Here is a 16,126-nt window from a genome sequence, read left to right as displayed (position 1 = left end):
AGGGCTCAGTAGTTGGGCAAATGGTTCTCATCTGCAGACACCCCATTTGGTTTGGCATGGACTTCCTCTCTGGTCAAATGTTTTGGGATCTGTTTCCTTGCATAACCTAAGACTGCTTAGGAGGAGATGATGCAATATATCAGTTTGACAGTACGTGACTATCGCTATGCCCCTGCTAACTTATTTGGCAGGGTTAAGGTGGTTAAGAGGAGGATACTTCCCTTGATGTGGTATGTTAGGGCGATTCTTCCTCTGAATAATCGTAGTGCACGAGCTGTCGAGCGGCATATCTACACTTTCCTGTGGAGTGGTAAGACTGAGGCGATGTCTCGGTTGTCTTTAATTAGTCCACCCTACAAGGGAGGACTGGGCATCCCATGTGTCTGGACTAAATGTCTTTCTCTCTTCCTGTCCATAACTGTCTGTTCTTTGTCTTGGGAGGATCACCCCTGTAGCCAACTTGTTCGTTTCTTGATTGGCACAGGGCTCACGCATTTTGATGTTTCACCGAACCTGAGTAAACCAACGTGTTTTGATCCTCCCAATTAGTATACTGACGGTGTTGCGGCGATTAGTCGTTGTCACGCCAAGTCGCATGAATTTTTGACGGACAACTCTTCTCTCTACTGTCTGCTTGCTCCAGAACGTACTCGTAGTACAGAGCAACACCACCCTGCTCTTCAGTGGGACGTTATTTGGGGCCGGGCAGTTATGCACCATGTTTAGGCTTTCAACTGGTCCGTCGTTCATAACATCTTACATTTGTACCTCTCAAACATTAATACTATAGAGTCATGTCCATTATGTCATGCTCGGGTGGGGTCTGCCCGACGTCGGATACGATATGGGGAAAAGATGTCTCGCCTTTTCCGTGTTACTTCGATTTCGACCAAAACCATATTGTATCACGTGCCGGTCCCCGTTCCCAGCCACCTGGCCTTTACTTTCCATTATACTTTATCTGTGTTTAAGCATGTCATGTGGCTTACCACGCAACCGATATGTTTATGAGAGAGCACCAGTGACGTACTATAAGATACTGGCTGAGACCAGATACAAGCTGATGCTCCACCTTGAGGCAGACTATCAGTAACTGGGACCGAGGGAGTTTTACCATCGTTGGTGTCGCCTATATGTACGCTTGACAATGAAATGGTTCGGTTATTTTTTTAAATTGTGATTATTGTATTTCATTTTTTGTAACTATAATTTCATCTTTTGTTATTAATTTCATTTTTGTGAATAAAATTAATGTAAATATTTGTATATATTTCTTGTTTAATCTTAAATTTGTATATAACATTGTATATTCTTATGTATGTTTGTTTGTTTTTGAATTTCGCACAAAGCTACTTGATGGCTATTTGTGCTAGCCGTCCCGAATTTAGCAGTGTAAGACTAGAGGGAAGGCAGCTAGTCATTACCATCCACTGCCAACTCTTGGGCTACTCTTTTACAATGAATAGTGGGATTGAACGTCACATTATAACGTTCCCATGGCTGAAAGGGCGAGTATGTTTGGTGTGACGGGCATTCGAACCCACAACCCTCAAATTACGAGTCGAATGCCTTCTCTACTTGGCCATGCCGGGCCTGATTATAATAAGAGCAAATTTACACAGCTTAGATTGTTATATGTTTTTTTTAATTTTCTAATTTTTTTAAATTATCAAAACAAAGTACTCTTTGGCAGGAAAAATTCTGTAGTAATTATTTACCTTATGCCAGCATGTACATACATTCATTTATTTTTTTTAACTATTAAATCGATATTCCTTTACATGATATTTTGCATGTAAACGTTTTGTCAACGTTAAATCAGTGATCAAAATGAAGTCGACTGAATGGAAACATATAATGTTTTTGTAACCTTTCAGCAAACGTTACTGTAACATTGAATAAACATTTGTATGCTATCTGGCTAGCTAGCTAACCAACCGGAAAATATTTAAAACACGTACGAGGTCACTCTGTAAGTACAAAAACAACATGTAGTAGTCATACAGTTACAGATCTTCTAGGCGTTTTGCAAAGAGAACGATGCTCTCCCTAACATTAAACAAAAATGAGGCGTCCATAAATATGAAGGGTCTTTTTGGTGCGTTTGAGAAAGAAGCTGAAAATTTTCTGAAAAACGTAATTGATAAAAAACTTAACATAAATGTCCAAAAGTGAAAGGTATTTTCACGTGAACCCATTTTCCTACGAGAAACAAATAGTTGAAGTAGTTAAAAAAAAGACTATTACAAAATAAGAATAACCATTGTTTGATTACATGCATAGGAAATAAATAGATTTGACACGGTTGAAGAACAGTGAAATCAACATTTATTTAAATACAACAAGAAAAAGTGTTTGTACATGCATAGATCAGCGAACAGCTCGTCAACTTTCCGTCTCTTAAGATGAATCTTTGGTGAACCAGTCACGATTAAAACCACGTGGAACTGAACTGTGAAAGTTCACTTAAATTCAAAAGGTAAACTTCTTTTCTTCGTCAAGTCGAAAGCAACGCCTCATGACCTTTATTCTCTTGTAGCAGTGGTTAGCTGATATATTTAGTCAATATTATCTTGCCCAGAAAATGATATCGCAACGTCAATACTAATAGTTTGGATGTTATATATTCTAGGTAAAATATTACTTACGGAAAGCAAAAAAGAAAGTAATTTCAAAGAGTTAATTTACCACTATTAAAACGAGGGACTGATTTTTTTTATTTCTAGATCAAATAAGCAGGCAGAAAAAATAAGATACACTACATGGCCAAAAGCATGTGGACATCCGACCATCACACCCAAATGTGCTTGGTGAACATCTCATTCCAAAACCATGGGCATTAATAAGGAGTTGGTCCCCCCTTTGCTGCTGTAATAGCCACCACTCTTCTGGAAAGAGTTTTCACTAGATGTTAGCCCCCCAGTGGCTCAGCGGTATGTCTGCGGACTTACAACGCTAGAAATCGGGTTTCGATACCTGTGGTGAACAGAGCACAGATAGCCCATTATGTAGCTTTGTGCTTAATTCAAAACAACAACACTAAATGTTTGGAACATAGCTGCGGGGATTTGCTCCTATTCAGCCATAAAAGCATTAGTGAGGTCGGCCATTGATGTCGGGCGAGAAGCCCTGGCTCGCAGTCGGCATTCCAGTTCATCTCAAAGGTGTTCGATGGGGTTGAGGTTAGGGCTCTGTGTAGGCCAGTCAAATTCTTCCATACCAACCTCGGCAAACCATATATATAGTATGTATAGTGTTTATGATATGCTTTGTGCACCAGAGCATTCTCATGCTGAAACATAAAAGGGGTTTCCCAAAACTTTTGTCATAAAGTTGGAAGCACACAATTTTCTAGAATGTTATTGCATGCTGTAGCTTTAAAATTTCTCTTCACTGGAACTAACGAGCCTCGCCTAAACAATGAAAAACAGCCTCAGATCATTATTCCTCCTTCACAAAACTTGGCACTAGTTGGCACTATGCATTCAGGCAGGAGCATTCTCTTAACATCTGCCATACCCAGGTTCGTCCGTCAGACTGCCAGATAATGAAGAGTGATTCATCACTCCAGAGAACGCGTTTCCACTGCTCCACACCAGCTTAGGTTGGTGTGCTTTACACAACTTCAGCCCATCGCTTGGCATTGCGCATGGTGATCTTAGGCTTGTGTGCAGCTGCATAGCCATAGAAACCCATTTCATGAAACTTCTGACAAACAGTTCTTGTACTGACATTGCTTCCAGAAGCAGTTTGAAACTCAGTAGTGATTGTTGCAACTGTGAACAGACGACTTTTACGCGGCACGCGCTTCAATACTCGGCAGTCCCATTCTGTGAACTTGTGTGGCCTACCGCTTCGTGGCTGAGCTGTTGTTACTCCTAGACGTTTCAACTTCACAATAACATCACTTACAGTTGACCAGGACAGCTCCAGCAGGGTAAAAATTTGACGAACTGACTTGTTAGAAAGCTAGCATTCCATGACAGTGCCACGTTGAAAATCTTCACTACGACCCATTCTACTGCCAATATTTGTCTGTGAAGATTGCATGGTTGTATGATTGATTTTATGCACCTGTTAACAATGGGTGTCGCTGAAATAGCCGAACCCACTCATGTAGTGTATGTTTGCACATGACATATTTCATTGTTCCTCTGAATATTTCATTTTGTTTAGTTTTTTTTTTTTTTGAATAATGAGAAGGTTAAAAGCAAACGATTTTTGAAAGTTATGTTTATAATTAATTAATATTCGAGCTATCGAATATCGCGCTCAAGACATTGACGTTGAGAATATACAGATTTCTATAAGATAAACAGATGACTTAGAGGTAAATAAAAAAGTGTGAAATGAGCAGAAAACAGCAGACAGACAACAGCAGAAGAGACTGAAGTCACGTCCTAGGAAAAGTTTGGAGTGAAGTTAACTGCCATAGAGGTAAGAGGCTTAACTAACAGTACAAAAGAAGATAAGAATAATTCATGGTTTTAAACTAATTGTGTCATCCTGAGTGCACTTTGACAAAAGAAATATATAATATTTTGAAGAAAAAATAACAAACGATTACTCCAAGAGCAGTATGCGATTGTGTAACTCGCGACACATTGTAAGTGAATTATATACGGAATACCAATACAAATGAAATAGAGAAATGTAGTTTGGCTTGTCAATTTAAATTCTAGAGTAATTGAATAAGCTTAAGTGGACTTTTGCTCATAATCTCTGTAGTATAACAAATTTGTTGTGCATACGGTTAACTTATTCCAAATAATTGTGTGTGTGTGTAATATTATTTTAAAAACAAGTGGAGTGAATGCTATTCACTATCGTTGGATTTATGGCCAATAAATCGTAGACACCTACCGTAGAAAAACCCTATAACAACAACACAGTATTTACACTATTAAGGATTACAAGTAAATGTCTTTCACTTACAATTGTAAACATAACTTAACATCTGTCGTATACATAATGACAAAAATACACCTTAACAAAAATAATGGCATAGTAACAAAAGGAAGGAATTGTAACAATGATGACTTATAATGAAAAACGTTGATAAATATTTTCTACTCCTTTAATAGTGGGGTAGTGTAATAATACCAGATTTAAAACGAAAAATACAAATTCTTTATCATTGACATAAAATACACAATGGTAAAATAAAATGCAAAATATTAAACCCTTCACATCAATTAAAACTTCACAATAAGTATATTCGAATAGCCTTTTTGTTGTTTTTTGAACTAGTTCGAAACATAACACAGACTTGTTACGAATATGAAATTATTAAAATTAGCATGTTACACTAAAGTATATTATCTAAAAAAGCTACACGCACACACATATATATTTATAAAAGATAATGCTCCATTAATATATCTACCTGTTTATGCTGAAAAAAAAATCAAGTAAATAAATAAAAATAATTTACAACACATGCTACGACGTCACACTGCAGCTTCCTCCTGGTGGAGTTCTTGAGGTGACACCATCATAACCATCCAAAGTCGATATATTCCATGCTCATAAGCCTGAGTTCGATTCACCAATCAAGTGATAAGGAGGCTGACCATTAATTGAGCTGTCTTGGCTGGCGTTTTCAGCCAAGCTGATAGCCGATGTCTTCTCATGGTTGTCTTCAACTGCGCCAGCAATTAAAAAATGTTTTGAGATTTGCTCAGCGACAAGAAATGGAAGAAACTGTTGGCTAGTTCATAAACAAGATAATCAGGCACTTGCATATAATTCTATTTTTTATATAAAACTCCATATTATAGAGCAATAAAGTCAGGCGAATTCAGTTGGTCAAAAGTTCAGTCGTGTGTGGGTTAAAGAGAACAGTAGTATGTGGTTATACCCGCAAATTAGGTAGTACTTTCTCTCATATTCACCTATGTAAAATGTGCTCAAAGAATATGAGGATTTTCTTATTCCTATGCTTCCCTAGATTACCGGTAATCTGAGGGTTGCGGGTTCGAATCCCCATCACATCAAACATGCTCGCCCTTTCAGCCATTTGGGCGTTATAATGTGACGGTTAATTTCACTATTCGTTGATAAAAGAGCAGACAAGTTGTTGGCAGTGGGTGGTGATGACTAGCTGCCTTCCCTTTAGACTTACACTGCTAAACTAGGAAAAGCTAGCGCAGATAGCCCTCGTGCAGCTTTGCGCGAAATTCCAAACAAACAGGAATGTCATTGATAAAAAAATAAATCTATAATTAACTAACTGGTCAAAAATACACGCATGCCACATCAAATAATATAATTTTAACAATAAAATTCCTATATTTACTGGAAAAAAATATAAATGCATATTTACCGTTAATATCACTAAATATCCAGTGGTCACTCACAAACAACAGAAGACAAATATAAACACAGCGCATCCAATACCAACAGTTTACTTCTGTTTCTACTCAAATACTGAATTGTGCACTGGGTTTGCGAGGAATTCAAAACGTGTCATCCGGTGTCACATGTTCCCGCAGCTACAAAGCTAGCAACAAGAGAGCGTGAGACGTCTCCTGTGAATATTTCTTACTGTTCCCGGGTCGGAAAAATCTTTCGCTGCTGCAATTGGCACTAATTATACTCGCTACAAATATATTTATTTATTATGGGTTAGGGTTTAAAGAATCAAGAGGCGGCACTGAATGCCGCGTGCCATAGGTTCGTCAGCACTGCCTTAAAAGGTCTTGTGATCCAATAAAAGAATACCGTAATACTAAAACCTAGTATTACCAGTAGTATTACCAACACTGTCTAAACTAATGTGATGTTGCGTCTCCCTCCTGTTTTACTGCGTCATTTTCTATTTCTGTGAAGAATTCCACCTTTTAACCAGAAGATGAAAGTATTACTATATCTTCAATTGCGAGAATGTAAATAAACGAATAGAACATGAATTTTGGTCTTTAACAAAAGCAGGTCAACACTAAAATATAGATGAAGACAAGCACTTTGGTGTAAAGTTATAAAATTCATATTTATTTCTTACTATGTTTCCATCCATACGTATAAACTATGACAATTACAGAATTACCTTGTATAACAATGGAGCACCACACATTACAATTACATTCTGGATTATATTACCTGAGATGTTTTGACAAAAACTCTTTAAATAGACCAACATGAATTTGTATCTCTTAAAATAGTTATCTGTTGAAACAAATGAAACTAAATTGTATCTACTATTCTTATTACTGAACTCTTAAAAAATAAAAAATATTAATGTCTGGTGGACTAAATAACAAGCTCTTAATGATGCTTTATATACTGTTCTCAGTAATGATATCCCCAAGATACATAGAACGTCTAAAGTTCCTACAAATTAACTCTTGTAGCTTTTGAGGATTAGAATAGTTACTAAACTATCTTAACAACGAACACATGAAGGTGACAAATATGATAGATTGTTAATACTTTCTTTTGGAACATGAGTCATTAAAACTGCAGCACTCATGAAACAGGTGATACCTAGAAAATAAAATTCTACAATGTTTTTTTATTCGTGTCATGTGATCTGTTGTCATCTTCTCCAAGATCCAATCAACAATATTGGCTCTCATTACTGAAGCAACCCACTTCAAGTGAATTAAGAAATGTAAGCAAGCACTTCATTTCCTGAAAGATGCTTTAGTACAAGCCCAGGTGTTGGCATATTTACAGAACAAGCATTCCTGTTGAGTCATGATGTTAGTGATAGTATAATCACAACAGTGTGATCACAATTCCAGAACAAAGTGGAATGTGTAATTGAACATGTAGATACTGTATGCCAAAGAACAAATTAACTGCAGATGTGATCTTCATAAAACACTTTTGTCACAGCTTATATGGTAAAAGTGCTCAAGTGTACCATGAATACTTGGTGCATTTATTCAGTACAGTAGTTGAGGAACTTTAAAAACCTAAAGGGATGATAGCACACTGGATAACAGTTACAAGAGTATGATTTAATTATATGTTATTAACTAGAATAGTAACATGGAAAAACTCACAGGAATTGTCTAGCCAAATGGAAAGACCCTGTCCATACATTGAATATTCTGATTCTGGACACTATGTATGAATGGAAGCATGTATGTTTGTTGTTCTCAGTAGCTTCAGTATTCAGCTAGGTTGTATTAAATTATTTTATTTAGTTTAGGTGAGAAAACAAGAAATAATTTGTAATATTAAATTTTCATATATTGATTAATAAAGGAAAAGGTTTGAGTGTTAGTATTTTTTGTTTCTACAATATTAGTTTATTATTATTTAAATATTATTTAATTAATATCTTATGAAAACCTGACCCTGAAAGAGTAACTATGGAAAATGTTTACATAAGACAAATGCAAGAGTAGAAAGACTTTTTAATTGTATGATACAGAAGTTTACTTTCTTTGTTAAAAAATTCTTCTCTACTGTGTACCTTTGTAAGACAGTTGTGATGTGTGTAGTTAGCACACCCCTCAACCAAAGTGTGAGTTAAAACTTAACAGTTTTAAAACCAAATTAACTGTTAGCTTGAGAACAAGTGTGAAGCATGCAGGTAGCATGCTATTCTTAGTAACTATAAAGTTTTTAGCAAGGTGAGGAACATTGGATTTAGGCTGTCTGGTATATAGATTCAGCTTGATCAATTGAAGATAGTTCCATGTCAATAAAACAAGTACACACACTATGTTTGAGTGCAATGTGATATCAATAAAGATTGTTCATTTCTTATTTCACTTTGTGTTTCTTTGCTATATTTCAATCATTCTCACAGCTTAGTTACTCAGAAAGATAGCACTGTGTGTGTTTTCTTATAGCAAAGCCACGTCAGGCTATCTGCTCAGCCCACCGAGGGGAATCAAACGGCTGATTTTAGCGTTGTAAATCCGAAGACATACCGCTGTACTAGCGGGGTGCAAGATAGCACTCCTTTATAATAAATAGTTTTACTGAATCTCCTATTCCATTGCTTTGCGATTACCTCAGTTTTACGTAAACTTGTCATACTGTTAAAAGCATAAAACTGAGAACACATCTTTTGATCTTATTATTGAAATTTTGAAATATGTGAAAGACAATAATACTTTTTTAATGTCGAATTTTAGGAACACAGAAGAATGAAATATATCTAATAATCTTAAACATAACTTTTGAAATACGAGAAGTTGAAAACAGAGCTCTAGTATTCTTAATTATGAAAATTCAAGACAAGAAAAGATGGGGATGAATCTTGTTGTCAGAATTGAACTTATGTTGAAAGTATGCATGTAATCTGCTTGACTTTCTTTAAGGGTTCTTTCATAGTACTTTTTTCATGACGCTTAAAATCGACTTAATTTTATTATGCGATTCCTAATAAGAAGCACGCCTAGTTCTTCCATTTATCAGCGGATCTCGTACTAAGGTTACATGTTGCTAAACAAAGAGTTGATTTACGAAAGGCGCAGTAATTAACGGCATTTTGTGAACAGACGTTTTAATAGTCATTCATGTCAGTATTACTTAATTAGTTCAAAATACAATACCATCCAATTGTATGTTTGTCATAGTCATTCATGTCAGTATTACTTAATTAGTTCAAAATACATCTGTATTTACTTAATCGAATCAAACATTATGGAGGGCAGTATTAATATATATTTTTTTACTACACAATTCTGCTTCGAATCCCCGTCACACCAAACATGCTCGCCCTTCGTTGGTAAAAGAGTAGTCTAGGAGTTGGTGGTGGGTGATGATGACTAGCTGTTTTTCCTCTAGTCTTACACTTCTAAATTAGAGACGGCTAGCGCAGACAGCCCTCGTGTTGCTTTGTGCGAAATTTAAAACAAACCAAACGAAACCCAAAGTTACTGTTCGACTGATCCTTTGTGGCTGTGCTGCCCTCTGTTATCTCTTCTCAAAAATGAGAAACGCACCTCAAATTATCCAATCCTGCCTCATCTTTATCCTACTATAACGACTACCCAGTTTTCTGGTGTAAGAAAGCCAAATCATGGAAAGGTTTTAATCATGAAAGTAAGTGAACTAATGCTTTAGCTATCTGAAATGACTTCTTCAGAAAGATATATGAACCATCAAGATCAGTTTGCATGAAGTTAATGCGTATATATAAAGACATCTACCGAATCACCTGCCACAAACTACTTATCGACAGGTGCCAAACTAGTTCTGAGACTTGTATACATATACCTCTTGCAAACATTTGATTATTTATTCCACTTTGTGTGCAATTATACTTCATTTGACATTTGTATAAACATGCATGTTTTTACTGTAAATGAAATTGTATTTTTGATGTAGTGCAATCCTTGAATAAAATCTCCTATTCATAAATATGGATAATATATATAATGCTTACAGAAAAAGCTTTAAAAATAGTTTGTTTTTTTCCTTCACGACAATAGATCACTGTCATGGTACTTAGTGAAGCAGAAATTCCAAGCAGCTGAAGCCTAAAGAAATCTTCCACCACAAGTATACCAGATTTCCTTGAAACGAATCTCCACAATACATAAACCGCTTTGTTGATAATTCGAGGTGAAACCTTAAAGAGTTCGTGCATCAAAAAAATCCCCAAAGCAAATAAAGGTTATTTATCCTGAAAGATAAAACAACAGAAAGTTGATGCCTGAAATGAACGTTCATAACAGATAAATAACGTCAGTCGTGAAATATAAAACAATGGGAAGTTGATATCTCGAATGGACTTCCATAATGGATATTTAGTAATGTAAGATTAAATGCTAGGAAGTTGATATCTGAAAAAAAAAAATCCACAAAAGGTAATCAAGATGGATGAACGTTTGGACAGTTAATGGCCACGAAAAGCTCCAAGTTTAACGTATGTCCATATATGTTATTTCACATAGATATAGTGAGGAAACACGCCATTTTGTTTTTTTAATAAGTCCATAATATTAATAAGGAAATTAGCATAGTAATATATAAGATTTATATGTAAGAATAGCTGGTATGGATAGAGAAAGCTCTATATAGAGGAGCGAACAATGTTTCGACCTTCTTTGGTCATCGTCAGATTCACAAAAAAAGAAAGAGGTGTAACTGACCGATAGCGAACCACATGTTTGAAGGCGGTTGTGTAACTGAGTGTAGGAATGTAGAGGTCGTGCTTAGATGTTGGATTATGTTTATTAACATAGTTACAAAGGTGTTCCTTTGTATTGGTTTATTTTGGGCTTGAGTTGTTGTATAAGTAAGGCTTCTTTAATTCTGCGTTTATGTCTGTTTCTTTATTTAGTATTTGAGTGTTTTCTATGGTTATGTTGTGTTTATTTGACTTGCAGTGTTCGAAAACGTGTGAAGGTGACTTTTTGTTTTCTTTGAATCTGGTTTCCATTTTTCTACTTGTTTCTCCAATATAGAAGTCGTGGCAGTTATCACATTGTATTTTATAAATAATATTGGTGTTGTGTTTGTTAGTGTAGTTTTTACATAGTATAGTTTTGTGGCTGGTTTATGAATAAATTTGGTATTAACTGGAATGTCATATTTTGTTACTAGTTTTTGCCAAATGTTGGTTATTTTTTTGCTGATGTCGGGAATATATGGTATGCAGCAGTATATGGTTTCGTGATTTTTTTAACTTGTGGGGTATATTTATTTTTGTTAGTTGATTTTGCTTTATGTCTAGGTGTGTGTGTATAATGTTTTCTACGGTCTATGAAGAAAACTTATTTATGTTGATGAAGTATTGTTTCATGTTGTCTAATTCGTCGTTAATTTTATCTGGTGAGCATAGTTTTATGGCGGTGTTTATTAGGTTTCTTAGTATGTTAAGTTTTTTGTTTTGTTTCATGTGCTGAGTCCCAAGGAACGTATAGTCCAGTATGGGTGATTTTTTGGTGGATTTCTGTTTTAAATTGTGTCGGCTCTTGTAATTTTGAGGTTAAGAAATGATATTTGATTGCTTTCTTCCTGTTCACATGTGAAGTTGATGTTGGGATGTATAGAATTAATGTGATTGAAAAAATTGAGTGTGTGTTCTGTAGATCTGAATCCCGCAATCGTGTCATCTACATATCTGTACCAGTGTAGTGGTGGATATAATGCTGTGTTAATTGTTTGTGTTTCAACTTGTGTCATAAAAATATTGGCTAAACTGGTAATGCTGGGTTGCCCATGCTTAGGCCATTCGTTTGTATATAGTTGTGGTTGTTGAACATAAAGTTTGTCTTCATCGTTGTTAATTCTATGAGAGTTGTTAATTGGTTGCTGGGAATGTCTATTGATGGATTAGGGTTTTTGAAATAGAGTTCTAAGGCTATCTTGCAGGCTTCAGCGGTTGGGACTTCTTTAAAGAGGGATATGACGTCGAAACTGGCCATTAAGGCTTTATGGTTAAATTGATTAAGGTTAAATTTGAAATTAAAAGAGTCTTTGATGAATGAGCTGGCTGATGTTACATATTTGGAGAATGCCCATGCTATGTATTTACCAATATTGTAATTTAACGATTCATATGTGGACATTATTGGTCGTAATGGACAATCTGGTTTATGAGGTTTGGGGATGCCGTATATTTGTGGTGTGCGTGAGTCGGTTTTACGTAGGTAGGAATAAAGTGTTTGTGAAATTGTGTTGGATTTTTCTCATTTGTAGTAGTAATTTGTTTAGTTGTGTTTCGTGTGTCTTTGTTGGATTTGTGTTTATTTGTTTAAATTTGTTTGTGTCTGATAGGATGTTATTCATTTTTTGGATGTATTCATTCGTGTTCATTATGACTATAGCGTCCCCTTTATCTGCTTTTAGAATTTTAATGTTTTTGTCTTGTTTTAGGTTTTTAATGGAATTAATGTCTCTTTTTGTAAGGCTGTTTTTTAGTTTTCTGTTTTGTGAAATTATTTTGATGGTTTTGTAAGAAAATTCTTTGAAAAAATCGTTTTAGATGTTGTTTTCAGGTGTTTGTGGAAAATATTAATTTTTAATTTTTTTTCTGGGAAGTTTAGCTGTTGGATATCAATAGAATTGTCGAAATTGTCTTCTTTCTGTTCGTTGTTTTCGGTTGTTTTTGTTTTCTGTGGAAAGTATCACAAGTCTCCTGGAATATATTGTATTTTGCTTGAACTTTATTACAATTAACTCTGATTTTAAATATGTTACTATTTACCCTTACATGTTTGTAACATATGGTTCAAAGGTATTTACCTAAAATTATATACATGGAATGGTCTCATTATGATGTGAGATTTGTTTGATATAATGTATATAAAAGTTTTAAAGTATTTTAAAATATAACTGTTATAACTCCTTTTCTTTGGCATGTTATGCAGAGTGGAACTTAAGATTAAGCTTTGAATTTTATAACGTCCACAGTTGTATTGTTTTAGTTTATTTGTGCGATTTATGAAAGAGGGTATTCTACCATACAATACAATAAAGCCATAAATTAAACGTATCTAAAAAGCTGTATAATATTAAATTATCTCTTGTTCGTCAATAAGAGTTTGAAATATTATTTATGATGTACTAATATATATTAATGATGCAAGTAAACACATGGGCGTAAGAAATCAATTTAACATAAAGAGGCAATATCTATAACCTGAGCCTTTTCGAAAGATGAACCTTCGTTCTTCGGGTGCTTAACTATACTGTACTAATATATATATATGTATTATTTTTTCAAGCGGTTGCTTTTTTTTCTTATTACAATATTTAACGAATGCTTTAAATATACTTTTTCATAGAAATTTTGTTTTAATTATTAATTCACGTTGTTGTTTCTTTTTACAGATGCGAATGTATAAAACCAGTTAAACAGGTACTGAGGTTCAAGGTCATACACTCTCCTTTGATAAAATGTTTTGACTGAAACAGCCATTGGTCATCTAACCAATAGAATCTGTTCAGTTGCTAGATCAGCCAATAAAATATTATAGATAACATCTTATTTGATTGGTTCGTGCCCGTATACAAGAAAATATATTTACTTTTGGCCTATTATCACTCGATTAACTTCAGGGAACGTTAGCGAACGAGCAAGTTTAACTGGGTTGTATCAAATTCTAAGTTAGAATTGTCACACATGGTTTTGGGGTCATAGTTATTTACTTCACGTGGATGAATTTTTCGAAGTTCCGCTTTCAAAACATTTTATATTTAGGTACTGATGTAACAGGTTTAATAATTCGGCGTTGAAATGCCAGAACCTTCACAACTTCAAGTTGCTGTTATAGGAGGTGGTTTGGTAAGCATTTTGAAAGTGTATAAATCAAAATATAACAATTATTATCGGGAAGGATTATGAAACATACATTAAAAAACGACTATCTACTCCTTTTGTGATTTGCAAGGACACAAATATTGTAATTAAATCTAAATACACAATTTTTATACTTGCCTTAACTTCGTATGCTATAATTTTCTAAATTAAAAATTTCATTACGACTTTAAATATAATTTAGTTTGTTTTCATGTAGGCAAAGTATACAAGGTATTGGTTTTATTGAGATAAACATTGTTGTAAGTTAATACAGTTCCAATTTAAAGGAACGTAAAATAAAAAACTCTTCCATATAACATTTGGTGAGGACCCGGCATGACCACGTGGTTAAGGCACGCGACTCGTAATCCAAGAGCCACGGGTTCGAATCCCCGTAAACCCAAATATGCTCGCCATTTCAGACATTGGGGAGTTTAATGTGACGGTCAATCCCACTATTCGTTGGTAAAAGAGTAGCCCAAGAGTTGGCGGTGGGTGGCGATAACTAGCTGTCCTTCCCTCTCATCTTACACTGTAAAATTTGTGACGGCTAGCGCAGATAGCCCTACTGTAGCTTTGCGCGAAATTCAAAAACAAACAAACATTTGGTGATTTGTATATTTCTGGTATGGCTCTTGTATGTATGTTCAAGTTACTAACTGTTGCCTTTCTGATGTTGCTGTTGTAAATGTGTTATACTAAATGTTTGTTTGTTTGTTTGTTTTTTATAAATTTCGCGCAAAGCTAGACAAGGTCTATCTACGCTAGACGTCCTTAATTTAGCAGTGTAAGGCTAGAAGGAAGGCAACTAGTCATCACCACCCACCGCCAATTCTTAGGGTACTATTTTACTAACGAATAGTGGGATTGACCGTGACATTATAACGCTCACACGGCTGAAAGGGCGAGCATGTGTGGTGTGACGGGAATTCGAGCTTGCAAACCTCAGATTGCGAGTCCAGCGTCAGAACCACCTGGCCATGGTGGGCCACGTAGCTGTTGTGTGTTTGTGTGTTATACTAGATGACATTGACTTTACTGTTGTCTTCTTAGCGTAGATGTTGTATGCGTGTTATAGTAGCTGAGTTTAGCTGTTATTTTTCTGATTTCTCATGTTTCAAACTGAGTTTTTTTGGTTTTTTTTGTAACTCAAGGTTTCCTTCTTTACTTATCCCAGTAGCTGAGCATTAAATTTCAAAATTTACAACACTAAAAACTGGATTTCGATATCTGTGATAGGCACTGAAGAGATAGCCCATGGTATAGTTTAGTGCAAAACAATCAAAACAAAACCTTCTTTATTTAGTAGAATCCTTAAATAAAAACCAACAAACAAAGCATAAGGCATAAAGTAAAGAAAAATTGGAATAAATATAGCAGCAGCTTTTAGCATTATTTCACTTATATAATAATTAAGTTAAATTATGCTAAATACGGTGATTTAAGCCTTACTAGAATAACAATCTGAGCTTCTCGTTTAACAAAAGATTTTATCATCACAAAAATAATCTACGTAGATGTTGAAACGGCCATCTGCTGGCCAAATGGATGATAACTATATGTTACAGCCACCGAATACTATGAGTGAACAAGGGTCATGAGATGATATTGTGGACTGTACAAAGATCTGTTTATAATTAATCACATACATACAAAACGGATTCTCTATGATATACCTGTAAATGGTATCGAAACCCGATTGTGATCCTATCTACATAATTATGCCACTGCTTTTTGTTTTGCATACTTGAGAAGAATTTAGTTTTACCTAAGAATACTATATGTAGAGTCATGTGAAAAAGTTATGACACCCTATGAAAGCCTGTGTATTTTTGTAACATTTTTGGATATATAGATATTTAATCTCAATTTCAACAATACTGAGAGATTATAGGAATATAACTAAACAAT

At 35.0% G+C, this 16,126-nt stretch overlaps 1 protein-coding gene and 1 long non-coding RNA gene across 5 annotated transcripts in view; one reads left to right on the top strand and one right to left on the bottom strand.

The window, feature by feature from the left end:
* The first annotated feature begins 696 nt into the window (after nt 1-696).
* Nucleotides 697-16,126, top strand: part of cn (Kynurenine 3-monooxygenase cn) — a 38,372-nt gene continuing 22,942 nt past the window's right edge. The window contains exons 1-3 of one of the 4 annotated variants that reach the window (XR_013029254.1): nt 697-1,155; nt 10,398-10,834; nt 13,747-14,200. Coding sequence is in view for 2 of the 4 variants with exons in the window: in XM_076505819.1 (XP_076361934.1) it covers nt 14,153-14,200 (48 nt within the window). In the remaining 2 variants the exon portion in view is untranslated. The remainder of the gene's footprint in view (nt 1,156-10,397; nt 10,835-13,746; nt 14,201-16,126) is intronic. The other 3 variants (XR_013029250.1, XM_076505819.1, XM_076505810.1) reach the window with 3 other exon arrangements.
* LOC143252940 (uncharacterized) lies at nt 2,310-7,492 on the bottom strand. Its single transcript, XR_013029258.1, has 2 exons — nt 6,326-7,492; nt 2,310-5,645 (listed from the first exon to the last, which is right to left on the bottom strand). It is a non-coding gene; the product is annotated as an uncharacterized LOC143252940 (long non-coding RNA).

The sequence above is a fragment of the Tachypleus tridentatus genome, chromosome 1, assembly GCF_004210375.1.
Source record: "Tachypleus tridentatus isolate NWPU-2018 chromosome 1, ASM421037v1, whole genome shotgun sequence".
NCBI lineage: Eukaryota > Metazoa > Arthropoda > Merostomata > Xiphosura > Limulidae > Tachypleus > Tachypleus tridentatus.
The sequence above is the reverse complement of the archived record's forward strand: the minus strand, read 5'-3'. Positions and strand labels throughout refer to the sequence as shown.